This window comes from Macaca thibetana, chromosome 3, assembly GCF_024542745.1.
Source record: "Macaca thibetana thibetana isolate TM-01 chromosome 3, ASM2454274v1, whole genome shotgun sequence".
Lineage (NCBI taxonomy): Eukaryota > Metazoa > Chordata > Mammalia > Primates > Cercopithecidae > Macaca > Macaca thibetana.
Genome location: NC_065580.1, coordinates 98494788 through 98522213, shown reverse-complemented (window position 1 = coordinate 98522213; position 27426 = coordinate 98494788). Strand labels below are relative to the sequence as shown.

Genomic DNA, 27426 nt, shown 5'->3' with positions numbered 1-27426 from the left:
ATGTCCTTAGCTTCACATTGTAAGTTCTCATCTTACTGGCTGTGATGGTATTTCATTAATATACAGGATAGTAAAAAATCACACTTTGTTTGCAGAGGCCATGGCATGTTTACCTTTTATTCAATAACAAATTCCTTTCCGAGCGAACAGGGAAGCAGGATTTCTCTTTTGATATTTCATCCAGATCTCTGTTTCTGTTAGGAGGATGATGGTGTCATTTCTGTACTTTGTAGAAGGATTGTGGCATTTTAATTCAAAAGACTTGTGTTCAGATTCCAGCTTGGCCATACACCTGGGTATGTGAATATAGGAAAGTCACTTACACAGTTTGGCCTCTGTTTTCTCATTTGTGAGTTAAAGACAGATCTGTCTCTTTTGTAAATGCTTTTGGAATGAAGCAGGATTGGGGAAAATAAGAATATTTTCCATACAAGAATGTGAATATTAAATGCTCCATTATGAAAATTATAAATCAGTGTGTGTGTATATTAGTTTTCTTTCTTATTTTCATTATAACTGGCCACCCTCAAAGGCTGCCTCAAAATAACAAAAGAAACTGAAAGGATATCTTTGTGATTCCAATTGTTCTTCTCCCTGTTGTTTGTCTTAAAGGCAGTGGGACCCCCAGTGGACAAAGTCTTCTAGGATTTGGCCAAAGGGAACAAAAACCCACCCTAACCTTTCAGATTCTCATGTTCCTTGACTCAAGTCGCTTAAGTAAGGTTCTGCTTAAACTTTGTGTGTATGTGTGTGTGTGTATGTGTGTGTGTGCGCGCGCATGTGTGTGTTTTGCCTGGGATCAGGAGACCACAGAACAGTTTGAAATTTATATCGTGATGTTTTATTTCAGAAAGTCATAAAAGAGAATTTTTTTTTTTGAGAGGTATTGGTATTTCTTATGCATCAGGACTAACTGATTTAAGAAAGAATTAAGAGTTCCAGCCGGGTGCAATGATTCATGCCTGTAATCCCAGCACTTTGGGAGGCTGAGGCGGGTGGATCACCTGAGGTCAGGAGTTCAAGACCAGCTTGGCCAATGTGGTGAAACCCTGTCTCTACTAAAAAATAGAATAATTAGCCGGGCATGGTGGCGGTGCCTGTAATCCAGTTACTCAGGAGGCTGAGGCAGGGAGAATTGCTTGAACCTGGGAAGTGGAGATTGTGGTGAGCCGAGATCGTGCCTCTGCGTTCCAGCCTGGGTGACAGAGGGAGACTCCTCCCACCGCCCCCCAAAAAAAGAGTTCCCATAGAGTACCATAATTACAAGTTCAGTAATCAGGGCTCTTTGAAAGTCAGGAAGGAAAGAGGTGCATGTCATTTGAAAGAAAGAGGAGTTGCTGTCAAGCACAAAGAATAGTATTTACACGTGTGGCTGGCAAGTTCTTGCTTTCCTCAGCTGGGGTGTGCCCTGTGGTCACATTACAGTAATTCCCCGAATCTGCTCCACACCCTCAAGTCTCCTTAGCGGTACGTCCTCTCTCTTCCAAGGGTTCTACTCCCCAAATAACTTTGGGGCCTTCAGAATCTTACATGTGCAGCTCCTGCATACCCTAGGCCTAGCCAGTTTTGGGTCCTAGAGTGTCTCATTTATAATCAGAGCCACAGTCTACTGCCATCCCAGCCCTGGTGCCATTGTCCTCTGCCACCTTGCCAGCCTCAAGTCTTTATTCACATTACACACTAGGCTCCAAATCTCTGGTCTTCCTCTTTAACTCCTTGAAATGTTTTTATTTTTGTGAACTTTTCGATCTCATAATCCATGTTCCATCCCAGTGGCTGTGCAGTCTCCTTATTTTCACTTGAGTCAGCATTGTATCAACTAAGGACCAAGCACTTTGCTTTGTTCTAGGGGTAAATATGGAAAAGATGGGCTCCCCATCTAGTTTGCTTAAGTAACATAATCCATACTTACATAGGTCCTTTGTTAAATTCAATTTGCAAGGTGCTGTAGTAATATCTTTAGAAAGTAAAAATGAACGGGTCGAGGACGGAGAGGAGATACTTGGACACACGTTTGTGTTGGGATGCTTTCGCATCCTTGTAGGGAGCTGAGGGGAAGTGCTGGACCTGCAATGGGAGGACCAAGAGGTATAAAGGGGAGGAGGTAGAGCATGTGGGTACAGCACAGGTTAGGGTCCAAGAATGGGCCCATTGTGCTAATGTTACTTCCTTACCTGGTAATGACACTTGACTGTTCATGGGGTCTCTTCCTGGCCAGAATTATCCAAACTCAGGTGTTTAAAGCTTTCGATCTTTTTGTGTTGATTCTTAGACCTAGCGGAAAATGCCTGAGGCACAGAGGCAGTTAGGTTGCTTCAGGGATAGCCCTGCCTCATGTTCTAAATATATTGGGCAAATTCTCATTCAAGTGAAGATTAGGTTTCGCTTATCACAAACAGAAGAGGCTATCTGATCTAGCAAATGAGGGAGTGGGCTTGACACTCAAGCTGTCACTCCTGCTAGCAAAGTGAAACATGCTGTTTACAAACATGCCAGGGCAGAGAAAGCTTTCATCGAGGCACAGCAGAGCCATGTTTTTTTTCTCTTTAATTCCCAAACTATAAGAGGTATTTATCTTCTGTGAGTCTTACAAAGAAAGCCAGTAACTTTTTCTTATTATTAATTTCCAAATTGCAGATCTATTTATTTAGTTCTGAACTAGTATTTTCAGAGTCCATATTTTCTGTCCTTGGTTTATATCCAAAATGTGCAGTGCCAGTGTTGATTCTTATGCAGATTTCACAGTTCCCTTTTGCAGGTTAAAGAGAGAAGGAGAAGGTAAACGTGAAAGTAAGGAAGAAATCATGTTTTATTCATGTTATTTGTACATATACAAGATGAACTTCTATAAACATAGGTCATAACACTTTTAGAACTTTTATATTTGTTGTGAAGCTTAGGAAGAGAACCAGCCCCAGTCTTCACTTCTGGATGTCTGAGACACTCCAAAGTGTTCTCGGAAAAGCAAAGCCTTCCACACGCAGAAAGAGAAAATCCTCATATCTCCCATTGCAGGTTCCCATGTGACAAAGTGTAGATCCTGTCTCTTCCCAGAGAGTCTTTATCAGAGAAAAGAAGCCCATTTTCTTTTCTTCGTTTTAAAGTTCTGGGGTACGTGTGCAGGATATGTAGGTTTGTTACATAGGTAAACATGTGCCATGGTGGTTTGCTGCACCTATCAACCCATCACCCAGGTATTAAGCCCAGCATGCATTAGCTATTTTTCCTGATGCTCTCCCTTCCCCCAGCCCCCATGACTGGCCCCAGTGTGTGTTGTTCCCCTCTCTGTGTCCATGTATTCAGCTCCCACTTAGAAGTGAGAACATTCGGTGTTTGGTTTTCTGTTCCTGCTTTAGGTTGCTGAGAATAATGGAAGAAGCCCCATTTTCTAAGTGAAAAAGTTATGCATACACAAACATATATACACAAATGGTACACTCTGCAGGATAGTCCTAGTAACCAGTATAAGGTCTCACTGCATCACCAGCTGCATTCCTCCTGCTCTCTGCTTCCTAGTCTCAAAGCAGTCTGGGACTGAGGGGTGGGATATTGGGAGTGAGGGTCTTTCCACAAACACTTTCCCTTCTCTCCATCATCCACTCAACATCTACCATCCCCCACCCCCACCGCGCCAGTGTTTGTTCTATATGAATGTTCACTGTGTTAGACACACAGGCAGAAATGGCCATCAGAAAGATGATACTTCCTGGCCCCCTCTTCCCCGTATCAACTTCTAAAGACTCTTGTCTTTCCTAAGGTCTAGAAAGACCTAAGGGTGACTTCTTTTTTAGGATCTAATGTATGAAGGTGCCATCAATAGAGAAAGGATGGAAAGGAGAGCTGAACCTGAGGTATAGATGTCTTTTTAGCTTTAGAGGACTCAACAGCTAGACCATATACTAAGTAGACGTAAATATGCTTTATGTATAGCAACCAAGCTTTGCCAAGAATAGGTAGGTAGGTAATTGATGAGGTGCCTGGGAACTCTGGTTACTTTTAATGACAACTGTACCTTTGTTGGTATGAATAACAACACCAGGATGAAAATGATGAATATATTTATCTGAATATATCATAAGAAGGTTTATCTTTTTCATGGGGGCAGTTAGGTAGAGCTTGACAATCTTCTTAGTAAATGTTTATGAAATACTTTTGGGCAAGACCAAAATAGAAATTAAAACTTTCATTTTTCTCTCTCCCTAAACCAAAAGAGAGAGAGACATTGTTTAAAGTTTAAGTTCTAAACCAACACAAAGATAAATAAAAACTATTTTAACGTCAAGATGGTAACTGACGACCTGTACTTCACATTATAAATAGTACAAAGGTTCATAGTAACTCATGTACTTTTTTTTAGTGGTACAAGTCTCAATCTGACAAATAGATAAAGCAAAATTTACAAGATCTTTGCAACTGTCTTCCAAAACGAATGAAGCCAGGCCTTGAAAGGATGAACAGCCCTTATGCAGAGTTATCCATAACAAGTCACACTTACCGTGGAGGTTTACCTGGTCAAGACATCGTTGCTTTTCTCAAGAAGGTAGTGCTGTATCCTATGTGGTTTCATAAAGCTCTATAATTGGAATAGCCAGACCAAAATTTTCCAAGTCTCCTCTTTTGGCAGTAAACCTGGGCTGCAGAAACATTTTAGTTGTACAAGACATTTAAAACTGTTTATCTCTTACTCCTGTCCGCATTGATTTGTTTGTATTCCACGCCTGCCTTCCACAAGCCTATAAAACTTCCCTCAACTACAGTCAGAACCGAGGCTGTGTTCTGTATCTGTATACTTAAACTGAACACTCCTTTTCAATTCCTTAGAAACATTCTCCACCCTGTGCCAGCCCCTACAGGGCTCTTGCTCCTTCTGGTTTGCTCAGGTCTGCATCTAGAGGGGTGCCACCTTCTGAGTCCTTGTCTTTATTTTCTAATCTCATCAGCTCACCTGCTTTGACACTCTGATATAATGATGCCAAGCTGTATTATTAACTCTTGCTATGTTTCAGATTTTGAAAGTAAGAATGCTTTAACCCAGGTATACCTGAGGCCAGTGCTCCATTCACCTTAACCAGTCGACTTTGAAGGAATGTGTAGCACTTTACTGAGTCTGAACTTACCACTGATTCCTATGTTTTGTTTTCCACCTAGTGATGCACTGCAGCCAGCACCTGAGTCCTGACTGTGTAGTTCTTCACCTTGTCAGCAAACTTGGCTCTGATCATTGCAAAGGTGCCATTGCTTTCTTTTTCAAGCTTTTAAATAACTTAGCTTATACAGTATAAGAAAAGATCTAAACATTAGGTTAAAAAATTTAATATCTCAGTTGCCTCAATATTTAAAATGGTTCCCATTTGATAGAAAACATTATTTCATAAGAATTCTATAGATTTTCCTATATAGATTTTGCCATGTAGCCTTTCATTCTCTACATAGGTATTACCAAGCTCTGTAGCCATTTTTATCTGTGATCCATCTGTTTAGGATAAAGTAAGTTAGCAGTTGCCTTTGCAGTAACTTCCCATAGTCTATTCTGTTGCACGTGTTTGATAGTTGATTATTCGAGAGGGGATTTTTAGAGGACGTTCTTTTCATCTGTTAGCAATTCCTTACAACAGACAAAGTGTGATATGTCAGATACTCTTGATTCCATTGTTGCGTCCTCATTCTTTCTCCTTCATTCTTAAGATATTTCATAAGCTTCTGCCTAAGTTTTCTGACTAAAATTTTGCCCTACTATTTGGTAATCCAGTGTAAAAGTGAATTGTTGGTTTTGTAGGAAGTAAATTTGACTTGGCAGAACATCACAAGGACAAGTCTTGTGCTGGGAACCCTATTCTTCCCCAGGGCCATCCTCTAAGAAGCACCCAGTGCAGTCTCTTGAATCACTGCAGCCCTTAGAAGTGAAAAACTTCAAGGAAGATGTCAGGAATGTGGATAGTAACAAAAGATGTCTGCATGATTTTGCTTCAAGTTAGGTATATTATGTTAAATCATCTGCAAAATAATATTTTCTCCTAGGATGAAGCAATAAATTTGAGAAAATCATGAGTTTCCATGTACCATGAAAACCATCTAAAAGTCAAATTATTATTTTAAAATTTTAACTTTAATAAGTGAAGTTTTTACTGTATAATATCAAGTTTTCTCTGCACTACAGGGAGAAGTCCATAGTGGCAAGGATTTTTGTCTTTATTCTTAATTCACTTTTGCATCCCCATCATCCTGAACAATGGCTGGCATTTAGTAGACACTTGGTACATATTGGTTGAATGAATAGTTGCCTAATGTTATTCACCAACGCTTAATAGGGTTGTTAAGGCCAAGGAGACATTCCAAATCAGATGCCAAATCCTATCCTTATTTGTGACAATTGATTCTTGCATCTTTATTTGTACCTATTAATGATCGGATGCATTGTTGTTAAATTCCCGGGGTGGATGGTTTTGCTTTGTGTCTAAAAGTGGGAATGGAGCAGAATGGAAAGGTAGTGGCGAAGAATGTTGCAACATCTCTACATATTGCCTTCAGTAGATTCAATGGCTGCAAGAAGTTTGATTTAGTATTTAGTGCTACATGACCCTTAAGAATACAGCCATCGTGTGATTTATGCCTTTTTAGAAATAGCAACAGCATGGTTAAGTTAAATCTACAGGTAATATTCAAGTGAGCTCCTTGGTCTTTGACATTGTTCAAAATCCTCCCCCTTAAACTCTGGTTTTAATGAACAGTTACTCAAGCCTGCCTGAACTCTTGGAAATGGCAAGAAGCAATGAAATACCCACAGGTCAAGAAAGGGAGGGTAATGACTACTTGGGTGCTTCCGATTTGGCTGATGACTATTGCTTTGCAGAAGATAGGTTGCTTGTTTCACATTGAACTTGGGCTTGTTTTGATTAAGTCATTTCCAGAGCCTTGCAGAGCAGTTCCTGAGACCAAACTTTCAAATAAACCAGTTAGAAAATACAGAGAATAAACAAACTTCCATTATAATGTCTTCATGATCATCTGAGTTTTAGAATGTAATAGGCTCCATTCAGAAATGGGTCCCTTCCCAACTCTGATTAATTGAAAAGCTCTGTTTTGCTGTTTAGTGAAGCTGATAGCCCTGTTTCCCCACTGCATACCCCGTGCATCCGGGAAAGAAACAGGCATTGGGGCTGAATCCCAGCCTTCCACAGCTACTTGTTGATGGTACATAGCTGCACATTTAATTCCTTAGCTATAAAATGGAAAATGTAGTGTCTGTTTTGCAGGGTAATTGTGAGGATTAACTGAGATAATACAAGTACCCAGCCTGGCCTGGACTAGGTGACAAAGATAGCTTTGTTGCCATCCCCATTAGTTATTTAATGTATATGTTGCAGCCAGCAGATCGGAGTTCTGAGATGAGAGTGCTCTCCCCACTCTCCCGACCCACGTTCCCATCTCTCTGCTCTTCAGAAGCCTTGCCATGGAGTCTAAGGAAGTGTTTCCCAGACTTTTGCATTTCAGGGGGCAGTAAAATTTTACCAAAAAACTTTATCAGTATGCCAATGGTAACTCTTTATTTTGCCAATGAAAGACATTTTAAAATGTCACCCACTGTCCAACATCGTTTCACAGAAGAAAGGGTATTTTAATAACCAAACAAGAACATAACCACAAATAAAGGACCGTCCTTATCAATGTTTCATCCCTTGTGAGAGATCAGAAACAGACCAAGGCCAGCATTAGGAACCCCTTTTTCCTACTCCCCAGGCACAAATAAAGATTTTCTTCTTCACCATGGAAGCAACAAGCCGTATCCCCAAGTGAGCCACTTCTGGGGCAGCCCCTGAGACCGGCATGGGGCTGGGGTCAGTACGTCTGTTCATTCAGGCTGTTTCTCCAGGGACGGGAGAAGGGGCCTCACCCCGCCTGACAAGCCAGCTCAGCTGTTACCATTTAGGGGCCTGAGTCTGTGGTGAGCCCAGAGCTTGGAGATTTTCACCAGCCCTAAATGCCCATAAATTAAAGAGTCTGTTTTTAAACATGGGTAATGGAAAAAGACACACTGGCGAATAGGAGGGAAGGTGTGAAGCCCACTCGGGGCAGCAAATCAAATAAGTTTCTGACCTGATGCAGTGGAAAACCGAGGTAAGGGGTGCAGTAAGTTTTGTGGTGTAAACCGTTCTGTGGACATCTCCTGACCACTCACCAGTAAGGAGGCGCTGACTCCTCTCCAGTGCCAATGGCTTCAGGAATACTTAACTAGGTCCTATTCAGGTGAGAGAACATTTAGTAAATGACTACGAGGTATAGAGTTCTGTGTTAGGGGCAAGAAACTGGGTCTATCTATTTTTATAAACATGAAAAAACAGCCTTTGCATGGTACCTTAGACAGTTACACAAATGATACCTGCACCATTGGTTGATTCCCCTGCACTGAGGAATTCTTATGAGTAGCACATTCTAGGGGGAATGCATTTTCAACATTCATTCTGTGCTTCTGTTAGAGGCGTTGCAGTCACCCAGAGGAACCTGAGCCTTGAGGGAGAAAGCAGCTGGAACAGGTTCAAAACCCGGGCTATTCCTGGGCCACAAGTACCAGGGAATGTCAGTTTGGTACACAAAAGGCTCAGAGCTCTTGTGTCTGCACTACGTTCTCTTATTCTTTTCGTCCTCCTTTGAGAAGGGTATTGTAGTAAGAAAGACAGACTGCCTCCACTGCAGCCCACCCTGCCCCAAGGTTTAGGATGGATGGTTTGGGCTAACTTCGGGCTTTAGAGAAGAATACTTTTGTAGCTTTTATTCCTGTGGAGCATTTTTCCTTAGATTCATCTTTAGAAGCCACCTGTTGCTATTAGCAACAAGATGAGCATGTGAGCCTGGGCATCCAGACCCAGTGGGGCCTCCAGACTTCCTGTAACCTAGGCCTTAAGCTAGAAAGTAACGGGGCTCCTTATGACCTGGGTGACCATAAGTGTTGGTTTGCCATGGCCAGACCTGGATTACACATTTGTCCTGTTGTCATATTTAATAACACTTCCTTTTGCTGTGTCCCAATGGTTTGGACAAGGAATTATATGATCCCCTACTTATAATTCATTGACATATAACCTACCCTGGTTTATCAGCACCTTGCCAAAGTTTGGTGCCAAGGCTCTGAATAATAACAGTGTGCATTTGGCTAGAGTAACCCCAGCTCCGCCCTAGCTCTCATGAACCTGTGTTCACTATGGAAAACTGGTCTAGAATTTAGGGTTTCAGAAACCTGGCCAAAAATCTTTCCATCTCACATCAGTCCAACATCTGCTGCTGCAAGGGCCTTATTGACAAGACTAAATACGCCACCAAACCATAAATGAAGGTTTAAGAATTGAGGATATAACTTCAAAGTCAAATTTTAAACCGCTGATTGGTTTCTTGACCAATCTTCTGTAGCAAACACGTTAACTGCCAACTTCAGAAAGATAGTATGTTTTCAAATGACCTATTTTACTTCTGAAGAATTAAATAGTGCAGTAGAATGAGGCTGGCCTTGGAGTCAGAACTGGATTTGAAGCCTGCTTATGCTCTTATTTAGCTGTGTGGACCAAGGCAAGTCAATTTACCTTTTCCTGTGTTTTCATGTTTTATGAGGACAAGCACATCTTTTTCTCATGGTGGTGGTTGTAAAGATTTAGATACGATGTTGCTGTATGGAGAGCCTGTTACCTACACTGAACATTTTAGTTTAATTTCTCTTTCTTACTCATAGCTTTGAAGAAAGTAGAATAAAGGGTGGACTGGATTGTTGTTAAGTATGAGGACAAATGTTCTTTAACACTATCATGGGTAAGTGGCATTTCTCCAGCAGGGAGGTGACAAAGTAGCTAAACCCCAAGAGGGGAAGAGTGTGACTAAGCCAGGAATAGCCCTGGACACTCACGGTACCATGTGGACATTGTTAGTGGGTCACCAGGTTAGGATTTGGGACTATAGAAAGGTGTTAGGGGACAGAACCATTGTCCTGAGTTTGTCAGACCCAGAGAAGAACTGGGGCTGTAGCTGTGGTCAGTGCTTCCCTGTGGTCAGGGCTTTCTCTTCCTGGAAGAAGCTTGGCTGTCTTTCAAAGAAGGAACCTCAGTCTATGATTCTGCTGGTCATGGTGCTTTAGAAAGTAGTTGGTCTATGGAATCCTTGCCAAGCACTACAGAGAGCACCCAGTGTCCTGATATGCTTGTTGCCCCTGGTAGATTATAACCTCCTTGAAGGAAACGGTTCTGTCTATGTTTCCTGATCTCTCAAGTTGCAGACTCAGGGTATGGCATGTAAGATGACAGAAAGTGAGCCCTTTAATCTCTCTGGGAAGCTTAATAAAGATTTTATCATCACTTCCTAACTTCCAAAGCATTCTCTACACTGCATCATTGGTATTTTGCCAGAGATGCAAAATTCATCATGTCCCTCTTCCATTCAGGGTCCTTTGGCTACTTATTGTTTATCACCAACTAGTGTTCTCATACCTGTTTCCTTATCTTCAAAATGATGATAATTATGGGAGGATTGTTTTGAGGTCTAAATGAGTATGTGTGTATACACACATGCCCACACCTGGTTATGTATGTGCTTACTTCTAGCTCACCGAAATCCTCCCTTCTCCACCCTCTGACCCAGCCATTTGAATATCTTTTTTCCACTTTTTCACCATGTTTTTTTCTCTCCCTTAGAATTTTTAACATGCTATTCTCTCTTCCTAGACCTCTCTCTCTTTTTTTTTTCCTTTTGTGACAGAGTCTCGTTCTGTCACCCAAACTGGAGTGTGGTGGCGTGATTACATCTCACTGCAGCCTCAACCTCCTGGTCTTAAGCAATCCTTCCACCGCAGCCTCCTGAGTAACTGGGACTATAGGCAGTGCCACCATATTCATTTTTACATTTTTTATTTTAATTTTTTTTAGAAATGGGGTCTTGCTGTACTGCCCAGGCTGGTCTTGAAGTCCTGACCTCAAGCAATCCTCCCACCTTGGCCTCCCAAAGTGCTAGCATGTCAGGCATGAGCCACTGTGCCCAGCCCTAGATATTTCTTTTACTGCCTCTCCTGACTTTCTGCTGTTCTTCCTTAAACTTAAATGTTATCTATTCTAAGAAGCCTTTCCTAATTTTCCAAGCGTAGGGTAATATAGTGTTTTTTCTAGGTGGTCATTTCTTAATGAAGCATTTATATCTGTAGCATCTGTAAGTCCTTAAGGTGGCTTAATTTACCGAGCATTGATTACATTGGGTTGTCATTGTCTGTTTACCTGTCAGCCTTTCTCGTACTAAAACTGTCCACTCCATGATGGCAGGAACCTGTCCATATGGTTCACTTTACCTTAGCGCCTAGCCCAGTGTCGGACTCATTAACTCACATTCTAAAATACTGAACAGTATTTCCTAAATGTATGAGTGGATGAATACAGGTTAAGCAGGAAGGTCTGTCCCAGGAATTAAGCTTGGTTGACAAGTGGTTCCAAGTTTCAATATCATGTGTGGAGTAGATTCTTGCTAATTCTTGTATTATGTGTTATTTAGACACTAGGAATCTGGAATTTCAGAATTGACTTCTAATTCTTCAGATAACCTCTTTTATTTTCTCTTAAAACCTTGGTTTTCCTCATGAATGCAAACATAATTGGAAAATTGTTTCGAATTACTTACATCCTTATTTATGATATTTGAAAAACAGCTTTTGTGGGAGCTCAGCTTTGTCCGTAAGAACAAAGGCTTAGCAAGGGAAGACTTCAGTGAACCTGTCCTTCTGTGTATTGGAGAAAGGGAGGTAAATTAGTCATTATCAATTCAAAATTTTCTATAGAACTACAATGCTTCACGGCTGGACTCGTTTCTGTCTTCCTTTATGAAGTCCTTGCAAGGCCATTCTAGGCCATGGTAATCTCATCGAGGTGTGAACCTCACAGATGTTGTTTGTACTACCCTGTCTTAAGTCATTCTTGTATCCCATCATTATTGTATGCCATTATTTGTTTTTCCTGTGTGTGTGTCATGTATCCTCATGAAGCACCGACCTCTAGAGAACAAAGACTTCACCTCACATCTCTTTCAATACTGCCAGCTTTATGTAATGTGGTAATTTTTTACAAAGTGAAATGTGGTGGCGCGCACCTGTAATCCCAGCTACTCAGGAGGCTGAGGCACGAGAATTACTTGAACCCGGGCGGCGGAGGTTGCAGGGAGCCAAAATCATGCCATTGCACTCCACCCTGGGCGGCAGAGACTCCATCTCAAAACAAACAAACAACAACAAGAACAAAAGTGAAATATTAAATAAAATCTTCAGGTATAATAAGTGAAAAGATAAGACTGACTCCATTTTAAAAATATATCTGCAAAGAAGACTAGAAGGATAGTAAAGGATATTATAAAATGCACAGCCTGAACTGTGTGTGGATAGTTGATTATGGGTAGCTTGTTTTTTATAATTTTCTAGATTTTCTACTTTTTCTATAGTCATCTGTTATTTTTGATCAACAAAAAAGTATACATGTTATTATTTTTTAAAGGAAGAGATTTTCATGCCCTGTTTAGTGTCAGAAGCCACAGCTGAACTTTGTTGGCAGATAGGAGCAGATGTTGTTCTAAACTGTCTCATTGCAGCAACGTTTATCCATTTGTTAGGACGGTCAGGAGAAGGTGGTGCTAACTGCATTCTTTTGGTGGAAATTTGAAAAGATTTCGTCTGGAAAAGCAGTTAAGGGCAGTGCTACCATGGTGTGTTTCTGAAAGCTATGATTAAGAAGTGGGAAAGTTACATAATACAGAGAAATTCAGATGAAAACTCAATTTTCTTAACAACTCTCTTAGAAAATATTGTTGTGATAATATTGTTCAACCCTCTCTGATTTATCCTGAGCATATCCTTAGGTCTTTGAGACAGGGTTTCATAGAAAACAGTCTGCAGTGCTTTCTGTGAAGTTGGCAGCTAGGACTCTAGCAGGTGCGGCTCTCATAGCAGTTATCTTTTATTGAGCCTTTTCCCAGTCATTTGTCCATTCACTTGCATTTTCTCATTTAATCTTCACAGCAACCAAAAGAGACAAGTATTCTGCCTTTGTTTGAATTGTACTGAAGAGAAACCTGCCTCCTAACAGAGGTTAGCTAATTTGCTGAAAGTGACCCAGCATCGTCAGGGGCCAGGCCAAATGCTCAGTGAGTGTCTGCTCTGCACCTGAGCCTTCTGCTGGACCCGTGATGAACTGTGGCCCATGTCTCCAGAAAGCCAAAATAACCTCGCTGGGGAGAGAGGATATAAAGAGGCAAAAAGAAACCAAGTGAAGAGTCAGGCGACACATTGGGAGAGCAGAGAGGAGCAAGAGCTGGTCAGGCGGCCCTGCCTGGTGTCCAGTGCCTCTGTCCTCCAACCCTGCCCCACCACCTTGTCTTTGTTTGTCCTACGTCCACACTGTCCTCACCTGCCCCTGACTTCCGCAGGTGGTGGCAGCCTTTCCTGCCCATCTCTGCACTCCTGCTGCTCCTCCAGCTGTTAGCAACTGGCATTCTCATGTGTGTGTCCTTAGTGTGTGCCGAGTCATCGCTTCTACACATTATCTTACTCATTCTTCACAACTGCAACATGAAGTCAGAATTTTCATCCTTGCTTTTCAGAGGAAGAAAACAAGGTTTTGAGAGCTCACAGATCATGTTCAGATGGACAGTTAGGAAGTGATGGGCCTGGGCGTAAATTCCTGTTTTGTCTGATTCCTAAGGCCTGTGACTTTAGGTGCTATAAATGCCTTCTTGCACAACTTTATTTGCCCCACACTGCTCATCCTAAAAGATAAAATGCTGCTCTCCTATGGGAGCCTTTCCTGGTGTCTCCCGCCAGAACTCTCTCGGCCCATGTCCGCCCTTTGCCACCCCTCCTTTACTTCACGGTGATGGGGTCCTGCCCATCTCTTGTTGGATCGTGGGCCCTCTGAGGTGCATTAGTATCCCCAGGTGCTTCGAATGCAGCGGGCACTCAGGACCATCTGGGATTCTGCAAGATGGGGGGTTTCTGGCGCACCTCCATTACTGAGGAGCTCCGGGGAACGGTTGTGAAGAGAAATTTAATTTTGAAATTCCAAAGAACCAGGTTACTGTTCTATTTCCTGCCTTCCTCCCTTAGACTTCATGAGGGGGTGGTTTGGTTGGTGTTTGAAAGCTCTGAGCAGCTGCAGTTTTCATTTCACATTTAAAACAACCAGTGAGTTTTAGTAATTCTAAAGAAGCCTCGGGTGCTGGAGAAGAAGACATGCTCCAGCCAAGGCTGCAGAGGCTTGGAGCCACTAGCATGGATGCAGTCGGGGGAGACAAATGCCAGTGTCACATTCATCAACAGTTCCTTCGCTCACTTCTACGTCTACTGAAAACAGGGAGCTTGGGGTTGAGAAAACGTTTGATGCTTTTGAAATGCGGCAAAATGAAGACCTGGTTGTGGTATGAATATGCATGTCCATGCTTGCCGTGGGGCCACATAAGTGTCATGACACTTGTAACCACAAGATGTCAGTATGGGATCAGTCCTAGGGGTCATAGGCTTCAACTCCTGCTGCCGCGAGTTTCTGAGTCAGGAGGAGGACGCACCGTGGAGGCTGGCTCTCCTCGCCTGTTTCCTTCTGCAGCGGTATTACCCCACAGGCTGCATTTCCGATTCATTTTCCCTGCGCCGTTTTCCATGGGCTCACACCTCATCAGAAAGCTTCTCTTCGTTTTCTCTCTAAGCTTACTTTCCTCACTCCTACTTATGTCCCAAGTCACCTTAGGAATTCCCCCATTTTGGTGTTATCTCAGCACTCTACTTTAAAAATTTGCAAAAGGATATAAGTTCCAGCATAGTTTTATCTCTTATCTAAGGAGGGTTTTAAGTAGTTCAGCCTGAGAAAAAAAAAATGGTCTCTCTGGTAAGAACAGCACTGTTGGGATGTTTTTTCTTTTTTGGTAAAAGCTTAACCTATAGGGAAAATAGCTGGAACTCATATTAACTGAGCAGAGCAAGCAAAAGAGGGAGCAGTGGTGTTCAGGGCAGAACATGTATCTGTTGAGGCATTTCTGTGCAACATAGGGAGGCTTTTGTAGCCCTCAGAAAGAGGTAGGTATATTGCATCCATTATTCTGATGAAGAAAGATGAATTATAATACCTTTCCTACAGCCAGTTAGCTACTAGTTGGTAAACTAGTGGCATAGCCTGGAAACTAGTGGCATAGCCTGGAAACTAGTGGCATAGCCTGGAAACTAGTGGCATAGCCTGGATTTGGAGTCAGGTCTGTTTGTCCCCAGAGCCTGTGACCCCCAAAAGCCTGGGAGTGTTACTCTTGTCTCTATCATAAAGCAAGGAGGAGCCTTAAGAGTCCATTCAGGAGTTTGCTCAGCAAATATCTCCCTGGAGACCTGGCTACATGAAAGATGCCATGTTGTGAATAATACAGAGACCTATTAAATATATTATTTGCCCTCAAGCTAAATCAAGTCAAGGAGAGGGGTGGGAAAAGACATGTAAATTCAGCTCAGTATAAATCAATCAGAGGACGGTAACATTTCCATGAAGTGGATGGAGGGGCAGCAAAGCAGAGGGGAAGGGCCACGGTCCAAGGTGAGTTCTGTCCCATCTATGAGCAATTTGTAGGATCAGCCTTCAATAAATCTACCAAATGAAAAGAGTGTTGCTAAGGTCGCATTTATCCCAACATTCTGAGATTCTAAGATGGAATATGAGAAGGGGCATAATCCAAGCCGACAGAGGTTGCTACCCCTACATGCCTTTATCCCCCAGACACGGTAAGATTATGCTTAATCCTCTCTTTAGGTGGTCTACTCCAAGGAGGACAGGTGGAAGCAAGGCAGGAGGTACAGTGTGGCTTGTCAGCACTGGTTCCAGTTTCCCGGCCCATGGCTTAGATGCAGAGGAGAATGGCTTTGAGGCTTCTGGAAAGATTTGGTAGGGAAAATAGCAGAGGGCTTCTGGAGTATAACTTTAGAAGTACTGTGTCAGTGTGAAGAACTTGGCAAGGATAAACAGAGGAGCCACAAGGATGACTGAACATTTGAAAAATAAGACCTGAGAGGAGAGGTTAGAGAAACAGGGTTTATGTAACCTGGAGCTGCTCGGAGGTGACTTTGGCAGGCTTCTTCAAGAACAGGACTCTCAGGATCTCTGCACAGAGAGCAATGACTGGCCCTTTTTGTCCATATCAAGTGAGGACAGACTCCAACTGAACCACGAAAATTTTAGATTTGATCTGTGGAAAAGTTTTCCCCTCGCAGCAGCTGTAAAATGTGGAATACATCATGGAAAGAAGTTTATAGAATTTTCTCTTCTTCCTGTCTTTCAAAAAAAAAAAAAAGCCATCAGAACACAGTAGAACCTTTTCATAATTGCGGTGCTGGAGGACAGGCTTAATTTCCCACTATAGAATATGTTGTATTCAGCCTCTGCTGTATTTGGGGGGATGTGACTGGTACATAGCATATCAGGTTTCTCAGAACAGTGAATCATGTTAGTTATAATAATGGGTTCTGGATAGGGTGACTGTATAATTTTTCCCTTAATCTGCAACACTTTGGAGAGTGAAATGGGGTGCTATTAATAATGATGCTAGGACAACAGGCATAAAGTAACACTGTCCCTGGCAAAGTGTGACATGTAGTCACCCCGATTCTGGGGCAGTCTTTTCAGAGGGATCCTCTTAAAATACAAATCTTGTGTTCTCGCCTGCTTAGACTCTCCTGTGTCTTTCCATTGCACTTAGAATGAAACCCACACTCCCTACAGTGACCTACAAGGGCCCGTGAAAGCTGGCTCCTGTCTTCCCCAGCCTCATCCCCATACTAACTGGACTCTGTGACCACGCACCCAGCACATTTCCACCTCCAGGCCTGTGCCCTGCCCGGCTCCTCCTCCAGGCGCTGCTTCTCAGTATCCTTGCCCACCCCTATCCTGCCCTTGGCCTTGTTGGCTCCTTCTCCCACTTCCTGTCTTGGCTGGAACATCATCTCGGTGGAAAGCCTTTTCCTAGCCTCTGTGTTGCTTTTCTTCTTTTCATCTTCCTGCCGTTTCCTCCATAGAGGTAATCGCTTACCCACTTTGGGAGGCTGAGGCAGGCGGATCACCTGAGATCAGTTCGAAACCTGTCTGGCCAACATGGTAAAACCCTGTCTCTACTAAAATTATAAAAAATTAGCTGGATGTGGTGGCAGGCACCTGTAATCCCAGCTACTTGGGAGGCTGAGATGCAAGAATTGCTTGAACTCTGTAGGCAGAGGTCGCAGTGAACCAAGATCATGCCACTGTACTCCAGCCTGGGCAACAGAATGAGACTCTGTCTCAAACAAACAAACAACAACAACAACGAAGAAGTAATCGCTTGTCATTTGCTGGTCTTTTCCACCAAAATGTACACATCACGAGGGCAGGATTTCACTGGTGAGCCCACAAGTATCTGGCTAGTGCTGCACTCATGTGCCTAGGACATGGCTGCTGGAAAATAGGTGTGGAATGGATGACTCACTGCCTGCGGTTCCATCTGGATTAATTCATCTCCTGACTTCCCTGTGCACCCAGAAGGTCTGTGTTTCTAAAATATGAATCAGCTGTTCAACAGAATTGGTTGAACGGCGACATTGTATACAATCCCATGCTGGAAGAAGCCAAAAACAGCCCTTACTGTTTGAGAACACAGAGTATCTAGCTGAAGAGGAAACAAAACATTAACTGAGTTAAATAATGGCAGAGTCTCGCTGTCAACTAGGCTGGTCTAGGCTGGAGTGCAGTGGCGCGATCTTGGCTTACTGTAACCTCTGCCTCCCAGGTTCAAGCAGTTCTCCTGCCTTAGCCTCCTGAATAGTTGGGATTACAGGCGCCCACCACCATGCCTGGCTAATTTTTGTATTTTTAGTAGAGATGGGGTTTCACCATATTGATCAGGCTGGTCTCAAACTCCTGACCTCAAGTGATCCACCTGCTTCAGCCTCCCAAAGTGCTGGAATTATAGGTGTGAGCCACTGGGCCTGGCCAGATAATGGCATATTTAACCTAAGTGCCAGTGAAGAGAGGAGGACAGCTGTCACTATCATCCCTTCCCCTGTTCTGTTTCTCTTCCTGGAAGTTACCATCTGACATGGTACACATAGCAGTGTGTATTTACTGATGTCCTTATTGACCCTTGTCCTTTCCAGAATGTAAATCCTCTTTTTTTGTTGTTCACTGCTGTATTTCTAGTGCCGAGAACAGTACCTGGCACATAGTAGGTCTTCAGTAAATATTGGTTGAATGAAAGAATGAATGATACAAAAGAAAGCAGAGAACGATTCCCTGGGCTGCCTTTTGGACTTTAACAGGCCCTTTAGGGAGGAATTGGGTTTGACTCCACTGAGGAGTGGAGGGAGAGCAGTCGAAAATGACATAATGGCATGAGTAAGGGCCGGGGGAGCCGGCAGGTACATGAGGGTGACGTGTTTGATCTAGAAAACAAACCAGTAAGCTTTCAGTGTTGTTTCTTGAACTCACAAACAATGCCCCCTTGGCTCCTGTCCCCTCATCCTCACTCATTTGGTCTGGGTAAGACCCAAGGCAAAGGTGTCAGCGGAAGGCTGGCTGCCACACACATTCCTTGGTGTTGGCATTAAAACAGCAGAGTGAAAATAGCCAGCCTCAGAAACGTGTGGGCAGCCGTGAATGTCCCACTATTCTAGGGATTAACATTCAGTTTATGGGTTGTTCAGGCCTCTCAGCTCTCTTTCCTCTGAATCCCTATTCTGTTGGTTTCACTACCTGTTTTTAACTCCTTCCGAGGTTGGAAAAGAGGTAAGTAAATGACTTGATGCATCCTCAAGAGCTCCGGGCTGGCCTCAGAGACATTGCTCCATCAGGAGCCACTGGGGCGAGGGGCATGGGTTTTACCTCTCACCAAGGGCAGCGCAGTCTGCAGCAAAGAAAGGCAGAGGGAAATGGCCAACTGGCTTGGTCTGAAGGCACCAGCAGCTTTCAGCATGCAGTTCACTTCTGCGGGGTTCAGAGGCTCTATAGTGCCCTCATTAAAATGCCGTCACTGTCTGGAGGAGGAGCAGCTACTGTTAGAGGAGGCCTAGCCGAGATGAGGGCCCTGTGGGGTTATAAACATGATGAGATGCCCAGGCCTGTGGTGGGTGTGAGGGGAGAGGCGGGGGCCTGGAGCCTGGGGAGCAGGTGGAACCCAGAGCATCTCCATCGCAGCAGTTATTTTTCAGGGAGGATCCTGAGCATGGGCAGGTCCCCTTCGTGGTGCGGGAGCTGACAATACAAAGAGGGCCTGCACAAAAAGGATCCACAGCCTCTGCTGGGACGAGGGGGTGTTTCAGGCCTGCTGCAAGCACAGCATCCTTATCTAAACACATGCCAGTCCTTTTCTGGAGAAAAGACAAAACAGTGTCTGAGTATAGTTTTTACAGTTTCAAAGTATTATATAGTTTATTATAAAATATTTCATAAATACTTTAAACATACAGAAAATAATGCCATAGGCACCCATTGTGTATTTAGCATCTTTAACATGTATCTCAGAGCATCAGTTCCCTAATTGTTTTAAACAAATTTTTTATTTTAGAAAAAAATCGCAAAGATAGTACAGTTCTTATATATTCCCATGCCCAGTTTTCCCTATTATTAATGTCTTACATTAGTATAGACTATTTGTTACAATTAATGAACCAAATTGATGCATTGTTTGCTATTCTTTATTCAGATTTCCTTAGTTTCCCCCTAATGTCCCTTTTCTCTTCCAAGATCCTATATTACCATTTAGGCACTATGCCTCCTTAAGCTTATCTTTGTTGTCTCAGTTCAGTTCCCTAATGTTTAAAATGTAATGATACCATCTTTCCCACGTGGTTGTTGGACTTGCCCAAGAAAAGGTATGCAGAGGTGCTTCGAGGACTGTAAAGCTCTGTCAGTAGCTCTCAAACTTGAGCTGCATCAGAATTTTTAGCATGAGACTTGTTAAAATGTAGGTTGCACTGCCCCCTACCCCTAAACACACACACACACACACACACACACACACACACACACACACACACACAGTTTCTGCTTTTGCTAGGTCTGGGAAGTGGCAGGGGCTGAGAATTTGGCAGGATCCTGGGGGTTGCTGGTCCAGGACCATACTTTAAACCACTGCTCTCTGCAAATATAAGGGTTGATCCTTGTTGAGTGGGTGAGCCCATCATCTTTATACCACTCCCCTCCCAATAACAGACTGTGTTTCCAGAGAACACAATTTCCTGTTTACTTCTGCTCTAGAAACTCCTTGAAGACTGTCTCACAACCCCAAAGTAGAGAGACATTCAGTTGTCTAACACCCAGATTTATTACTTCTGGCTAGGACCCATATATTAGTCTATTTCCATGCTGCTGTTAAAGACGTACCCAAGACTGGGCAATTTACAAAAGAAAGAGGTTTAATGAACTTACAGTTCCATGTGGCTGTGGAAGCCTCACAATCATGGTGGAAGGCAAGGAGGAGCAAGTCACATCTTACATGGATGGCAGCAGGCAAAGAGAGAGAGCTTGTGCAGGGAAACTCCCCTTTTTAAAACTATCAGATCTTTTGAGACTTACTCATTATCACAGAAACAGCATGGGAAGGACTTGCCCCCATGATTCAATTACCTCCCACAACATGTGGAAATTCAGGAAATTCAGGTGGGGACACAGCCAAACCATATCAACCCATCAGATGGTTCGCCAGAAGTGGAGAGAGAACCCCTGCTTGTGTTACTGTCACAATGCCATTTGTGTCACTGTTCAATGGCTTGGGTGATGGAAGGGTTCCTAGGAACCAGTAGCCAGTGCTTTCTTAAGAAAACCAAATGCAATTGGCATTTTCTTTATTCCTTTGCTTTGTCTGTTAAGAAAGAAATACCTTAACTGGCAGTAGTTGAAGAAAGCTTGCATTTCCCCCCCATGTAATTTTAGTATAGCATCTATTTGGATGGCTGTTGGAAGCTTGAATTTTAAACCACTGTATTTTTACAGCTGTAGAATCCAGTGCCTCCGTTGATTTAACTAGCAGCCCTGGGTTTGTTTTCTGGCCTAGGTCTGCCACTGGTTGCTTTTGGAAAATTTGATCTTGGGCCTATTTCTAAGAAAGTGTTACTGTAATTTTTATTTAGATATTGATGGCAGTCTGTTCTTTTTGCCAACCACACCGTAATTCTGAATAGTAGTGGACACATGATGGATAATTCATATACTTAAGCCATGAAGATTAAAGGTAGCGGAGTGACCTGGAATTACAGTTTAAAAGGGAGATTTCCTCAACCCTGGTCTCTGTGGCCAGCAATCAGATAGGAATAAAGACCTGTGCAGCCTCTCCTTGTGATGTCCTTCATAGAATTACTGTCCTTGGCCACCTCATCAGATCCTGCAGTCCACTACTATATGTCATCTAATCTAAGATTACTAGACGGCTTTGGTCGTTTCAGTGCCTTGGTTCTAGAAGTGTGGTCCTGAGATCAGTCAGCAGCATCAGCGTCACCTGGGAGCTTGTAAAAAATGGAAATTCTCAGGGCCCACCCTAGAGCTACTAAATCAGGAACACTGGGGATGCCCGCCCTCCCCCCGACCCCTGCTGTCCTGAGCTGTAACAGGCCTCCAGGTGATTCTGATGCACACTCACGTTTGAGAGGCCATCCTGAATGGCCCTCCTATTTTTTCCTCCCACTGTCTTCTTCAATCACTGAACGACATTCTTTTATGTGTTCCATTACTATTTAGCAAGGAGGCCCTGTGCTAGGTCTGGTTCAAAGGTGAACAGCCCCAGGGCTTGTCCTCTGGGAGCTTAGCACAGCAGTTCTTCTCAGCCCTGACTGCACATGAGAGTCACCTGGGGTGCACTCAGGTGTCTCAGTGGGTCTCACATGCCAGATCAATTAAATCAGAAATCACTGGGGCTATAGCAGGGAGACGCTACTTGGTGAACCTACCCAGGTTGAGAATGCCCATCAGGTGGTTTCAAACCATGGGGTACGTGTGAAGATGGGGCAACTAAAAAGAGCAGATGGGAGGGTCACTTTACCCAGGCTTGGGTTGGGAGGGTCACTTTACCCAGGCTTGGGTTGTGGTGGGACAAAGGAGGAAGAAGTATCTGCAAAACTTTTCTCAGATTGTATTTAAAGGTAAACTAAAAGATAAAAACGTGGTTTAAATACAGATCCACAAGTGATTTCAAAACGACTCATGGAGGAGAAGAATCTCAAGAGATGTTGCTTCCTTCTGCAATGCATGTCCATCATCCTCTGTCCACATCTCAACCATCAGTAGCAGTGGGTTGCAAAGGGCCAGCTGAGGCCACACCCAAAGTGGCTGACGTGCCCTTTGACCTTGTGGTCCTCCCTCCACTGGAAATGCCAATTCTGGCTTTGTCTTAAGGACCACCTAGACACCAAGAAACTCCCTTTTCCCTCCTATCCCTCTGTAAGAGGAGGCAGCCCAGGGGTGCAGCCCACACCCTTCAGTGGCCTTTAGTGGCTAACCTATCAACAACAAATTTGTATCCCAAGAATTTCAGTCGTTTCTTTTCTATCCTTTAAGAGGGGTTTTGTTTTGATTTTTTTTTTTTTTTTTTTAAGAAAAAGGAGTGTTTACTTAATTTCTTCTTCATGAGTCCCTCCATTTTTGATTCAGAAGGTCAGGTAGGGAGATTTAATGTGAAATATTAGCTGTCTTTGCCAATTGCTGTGCCCTGTTACCATGCTGTAAGCCAGAAATAGAAGCGACCTGTTTTCAATGACAGATCAAAATTTAGTGCTGTGTTGATAGTTCAGAATGAAGATTTTTTGACACAGTGAATGAAATACATACCAGTGCATTTCTGGTTGTGATTTAGCTGACCAAGTAGTTCAGTTATAATTATATTATTTTTACTCCTGGAGATCATTACTCTGAATGAAAAATGCTTCAGTATCCAGACTGTTAAGATGTGGATGGTGAACATTATTTACAACAAAAAAATTTTTTTCCCTGGACTGTGAAACAGCTTTATGGGCATGTCGAGGCTAGAATATGGTTGTTAGCATTTAAAGTTAAATGAAAACATGGAAGTTTTTTTGGTTTTAAAAAATAAACTCGACTGTCAGCTATTGTTTGCTGCCTTCTGTGACCCATCTCCCATCCCTTAAGTCCCTTTTAATGGAATGGGGAGACACATCTAGGCAATATATGGTCGACATAAATCTGAGGACATGAATATTATAAAAAGGCATTGCGAAGAAGGGCTGGAGGGAGAGGCTGGAGGGTTTGTTTATCATTTTTTATGAGGGCCCATGCTCTTTGGGATTGAAGTATCTTTTAATAGTAGGTGTAGGTTTGATTTGATCTCTGGGTCACTGTGTTGTTTTTTGGGCAAATATTTCCCTGCGCTCTGATTACCAAGGTGTTAGAAGAATTTAAAATGTCCTCTCACCCTCAGGTTTAAAAGGCTGTGTGTTTGTAAGGGTCAAAGATGACGTAAACGTTCACCAAGCCCAGTGGTTTTCTCATCATGACACCTTTCTTCCTCCTCGCTTGTAATATAAAAACAGAAGCTGACATTTGTCATGTTTAGAAATCCTTGCGTGAAGTGTTTTAAACCAACCAAGTATGAGATTAATGCTGTCTCCTCGTTATCACTACCTTTTGGTGCAGCATAATGATTAAATAACAGTTGTGCAATGCATTCTAAAACTAAAAAGTTTAAACCTAGACTTCATTAGAAGTCATTGGACTAAATCTGAAATGTAAACTTTGAAGAGACTATAATTGAATAGATTTAACCTATACTTATGAAAAGGAGAAATCTCTAGGTGATTATCTTTTTTTCCTTCTCTCTAAGGACCTTTTTCCTAAACTCGGCAGGTCTCTTGTCTGTTGACTTGATTAATGAATATTTTGCCCACCAAAATTGGCCATTAATTATTTTCTTGGGTTGCAGCAATAATTACATCTTTCAAGTAAAATCTCATTAGCATCGTAAGCAGAAACACCCTGCCAGGTGATGTGGGATTGTGGGGAGCCAGCTAGTTACCACCAGGGATAGAGGGTTCACCACACAGTAAGCAGCAGTTGTCTCTAGCTGGATCCCAGCAGCTACATGTAGAGAAAATTGACTAGATCACCCCAGAATGGGAATTCAGATGAAGCAGCTCTGTAGACACTCTTGTTAGAAAATACTACCTACTGGCATGTAATTGTGATGTCATTTAATAATTGATAATCCTCTTACCTTTCATTCATTTATTCTTTCAATGATCATGATTATTTGCCAGCCCTCGTGCTAAGTGCTAGGGACAGGAGGGAAACAAGTTGCTAGCTTTTGGAGAAGCTGAGTCTGTTGGGAGCACTTTAAAATGTAATCTATCTTTTTAATATACCTGACTATTAAGGCAGATTCTACCATGTAGCTTCATGGAATGTTTTCTAGAGGAGGTGACTTTTATAGTGGACTTTGGATGATGGGTTTGAGGATGACCACAGAGAAGCAGGTGAGGACGGGGTGTTCTGGGTAGCATGGCATATCATTCTAGGCCCCCAAATAATAGAAGAGGGTTAAATATGGGGGCTATTTATAGGGGTCTGGCAGGGTAGGAGATGTTGAGGCACCCAGGACCTAGCAACAGCAGAAAGCTGCAGGGAAAGGGGAGGTGATGCTGTGAACAGAACCTGGAGAGTGGCAGCCTTGGAAGGGGGACAGCCGCCATCCAGAGCTGTGGCCCTAGGTAGAGCATAGCAGCTGCTTCCAAAACCATGCCTAGCTGGGAGGGAGTAGGAGAACAGATACTGGACCACCATCTCCTTTCTCCCCCTGATTTTCTCTGAACCTAACCAGAGGCAAGAGAGACTGTGTAAAACAGTACTTAGCACACAGAACAGGACACAGAAAGGCAAACAGGCTAATCAGAACCAAAGGTATAGAGTGTAGACAAGGTATGTGCAGAGGACAGGAAGAAGTTAGGAGTTGCTGGAGTGTAGGGGGCATGTAGAGAACTAGAGATGAGTTTGGAGAATTTGATTGAGGGAGCCAAATTGCAAATGATCTTCTATGTTTTACCTAAATCTCTTATCATATAAGCAATAAAGAGCCATGTGTAGGAGTGGGCTTAACACACGCCATTATTGATTTGTAATTTAGCAAGATTTGAATTTTTTTGAAGTCACCATTTAGGACTCATTAGTTAGTGACAACATCAATTTAATGGGTTGTCATAACATTTTTAAAAAATGCAATGGTGACCGGGTGTGGTGGCTCACGCCTGTAATCCCAGCACTCTGGGAGGCCGAGGCAGGCGGATCACGAGGTCCAGAGATTGAGACCATCCTGGCTACCATGGTGAAACCCCATCTCTACTAAAAATACAAAAGCTTAGCTGGGTGTAGTGGCATGTGTCTGTAGTCCCAGCTACTCAGGAGACTGAGGCAGGAGAATCGCTTGAACCCGGGAGGCGGAGGTTGCAGTGAGCCGAGATTGCGCCACTACACTCCAGCCTGGGTGACAGAGTGAGACTCTGTCTCGAAGAAAAAAAAAAAAATGCAATGGTATTATCACATATGGTGAAGTTTGGTAATGTTTTGTGAAACTTTCGTATGTTTGTGTCTGGAGCGGTGTACTGGTTATGATTTAAAATGTATGTCTTACTGTGAGTTGCATCAAAAATATCGTAAAAACACTGAACTGATTGGCTAAAGTAGGAAGGTGTGGGCTGAAAGGAGGAGAGATTGACAGGCAGAATGGTTGTAGATACTCAGCAACTACTTTTTTTTTTAAAGTATGTTATCTCTGCATTCCTTTTAAAACCAAGCCATAGAAATGAAGACGCAGTATCTTTATGATATTGAATCCATGTCTAGAGTATTAAACCTCATCTTAAGTAAGCCTAGAAAATCCATCAGAGTCTCTGCCTTCCATTTGTTGAAACTCAGCTGATAGTAACATTTGCCAAATCCCAGAAGTCACCCGAGCTTCTCTGAGGAATCTGATGTCTTGTATTTACCTTGTTAATGTCTATTTTACTTAACCATGATAGAAAGTTCTGCATTTGGCTTGAATGTGTGATAAAATCATTTAAATGTATCTTGGTTTTATAAATTGAAAGGCTTTCCTTTTATGTGTGAAACAAGTTAGTTGATCACACAGCTTGTAGTGAATCAGAATGGCTTTTAATAAACTCAGCTTAAAGCTAGCCAGAAGGTTTTCTGTCTCTACTGAAAAGTCACATGGCTCTTTGGAAGAACTTTTGAAGAACTTTTCTGATACAGGTCCCTACTCTTGCAAGAGAAAAATCATAATCTGAGTGCATGTGTGCACTCAAGTTCCAAGGATAGAAAAGTAAAATGAAATCTAAGTTCTTTATACAAATAATTCAGGTTTTGGCCGGGCGCGGTGGCTCACGCCTGCTCACGCCTGCAATCCTAGCACTTCGGGAGGCCGAGACGGGCGGATCACGAGGTCAGGAGATTGAGACCATCCTGGCCAACACGGTGAAACCCCGTCTCTACTAAAAAATACAAAAAACTAGCCAGGCGAGGTGGCGGGCGCCTGTAGTCCCAGCTACTCGGGAGGCTGAGGCAGGAGAATGGCGTAAACCCGGGAGGCGGAGCTTGCAGTGAGCCAAGATCGCGCCACTGCACTCCAGCCTGGGCGACAGAGCGAGACTCCGTCTCAAAATAATAATAATAATAATAATTCAGGTTTCTATTTTAGTGTATAGTTTAAGCCTTCTCTTCCCAGAGGTTATTTGCCAGAGAGACTAATAAGTTAAGACATGGCTGCACTGGGTTATTCCTGCTGGAGAGACAATGACTCTGAGGCCACCTTATCTTGGCAGCTGGGGTAGGACCTTAGAATTTATACTGGAATTGACCAATTAAAATGTGTGATTCACACAGTAGCTCACGCCTATAATCTCAGCACTTTGGGAGGCCAAGGTGGGAGGATCACTTGAGGCAGGGAGTTCAAGACCAGCCTGGTCAAAACCACGTCTCCACAAAAAAGAAAATTCCTTTTGTAATTCGCTGGACATAGTGGTACACACCTGTAGTCCCAGCCTCTCAGGAAGCTGAGGTGGGAAGATCTCTTGAGCCCAGGAGATTGACATTGCAGTAAGCCATGTTTGTGCCACTGTACTGCAGCCTGGGCAACAGACCCTATCTCTAAAAAAATAATAATTAATTTTAAAAATAAATAATTAAAACGTATGATTCTCACTTAAAGCTTGTGAGGGAGTTGGTGCATATATCATTATCTCCTTTTCACAGGTAACCGACTTGATGAAAACTCTAAGCTAGAAATAGTTAGACCCTGGACTAGAACCTCTGGTGTTTTTTAAGATCAGTCACCCAAAGGAGAAACTTAACAAAAGATGCAGGTGCAGTAATAGTGTTGCAGCTTCTGTCATGGGTTCTAATTTCCATCAGAATTTGTCTCAATATTTCATCCCAG

At 43.0% G+C, this 27426-nt stretch overlaps 1 protein-coding gene across 3 annotated transcripts in view; it reads left to right on the top strand.

Annotated features, from left to right (window-relative positions):
• The window catches only part of JAZF1 (JAZF zinc finger 1), a 349309-nt gene that overhangs the window by 145264 nt on the left and 176619 nt on the right, over window positions 1-27426 (top strand). The window contains exon 1 of one of the 3 annotated variants that reach the window (XM_050783211.1): window positions 12663-15757. The exons of the other annotated variants lie outside the window; for them this stretch is intronic. Within the exon in view, the coding sequence (XP_050639168.1) occupies window positions 15631-15757 (127 nt within the window). The 5' untranslated portion in view covers window positions 12663-15630. Of the gene's footprint in view, window positions 1-12662; window positions 15758-27426 lie in introns of those variants that run through there. 3 annotated transcript variants of the gene reach the window in all.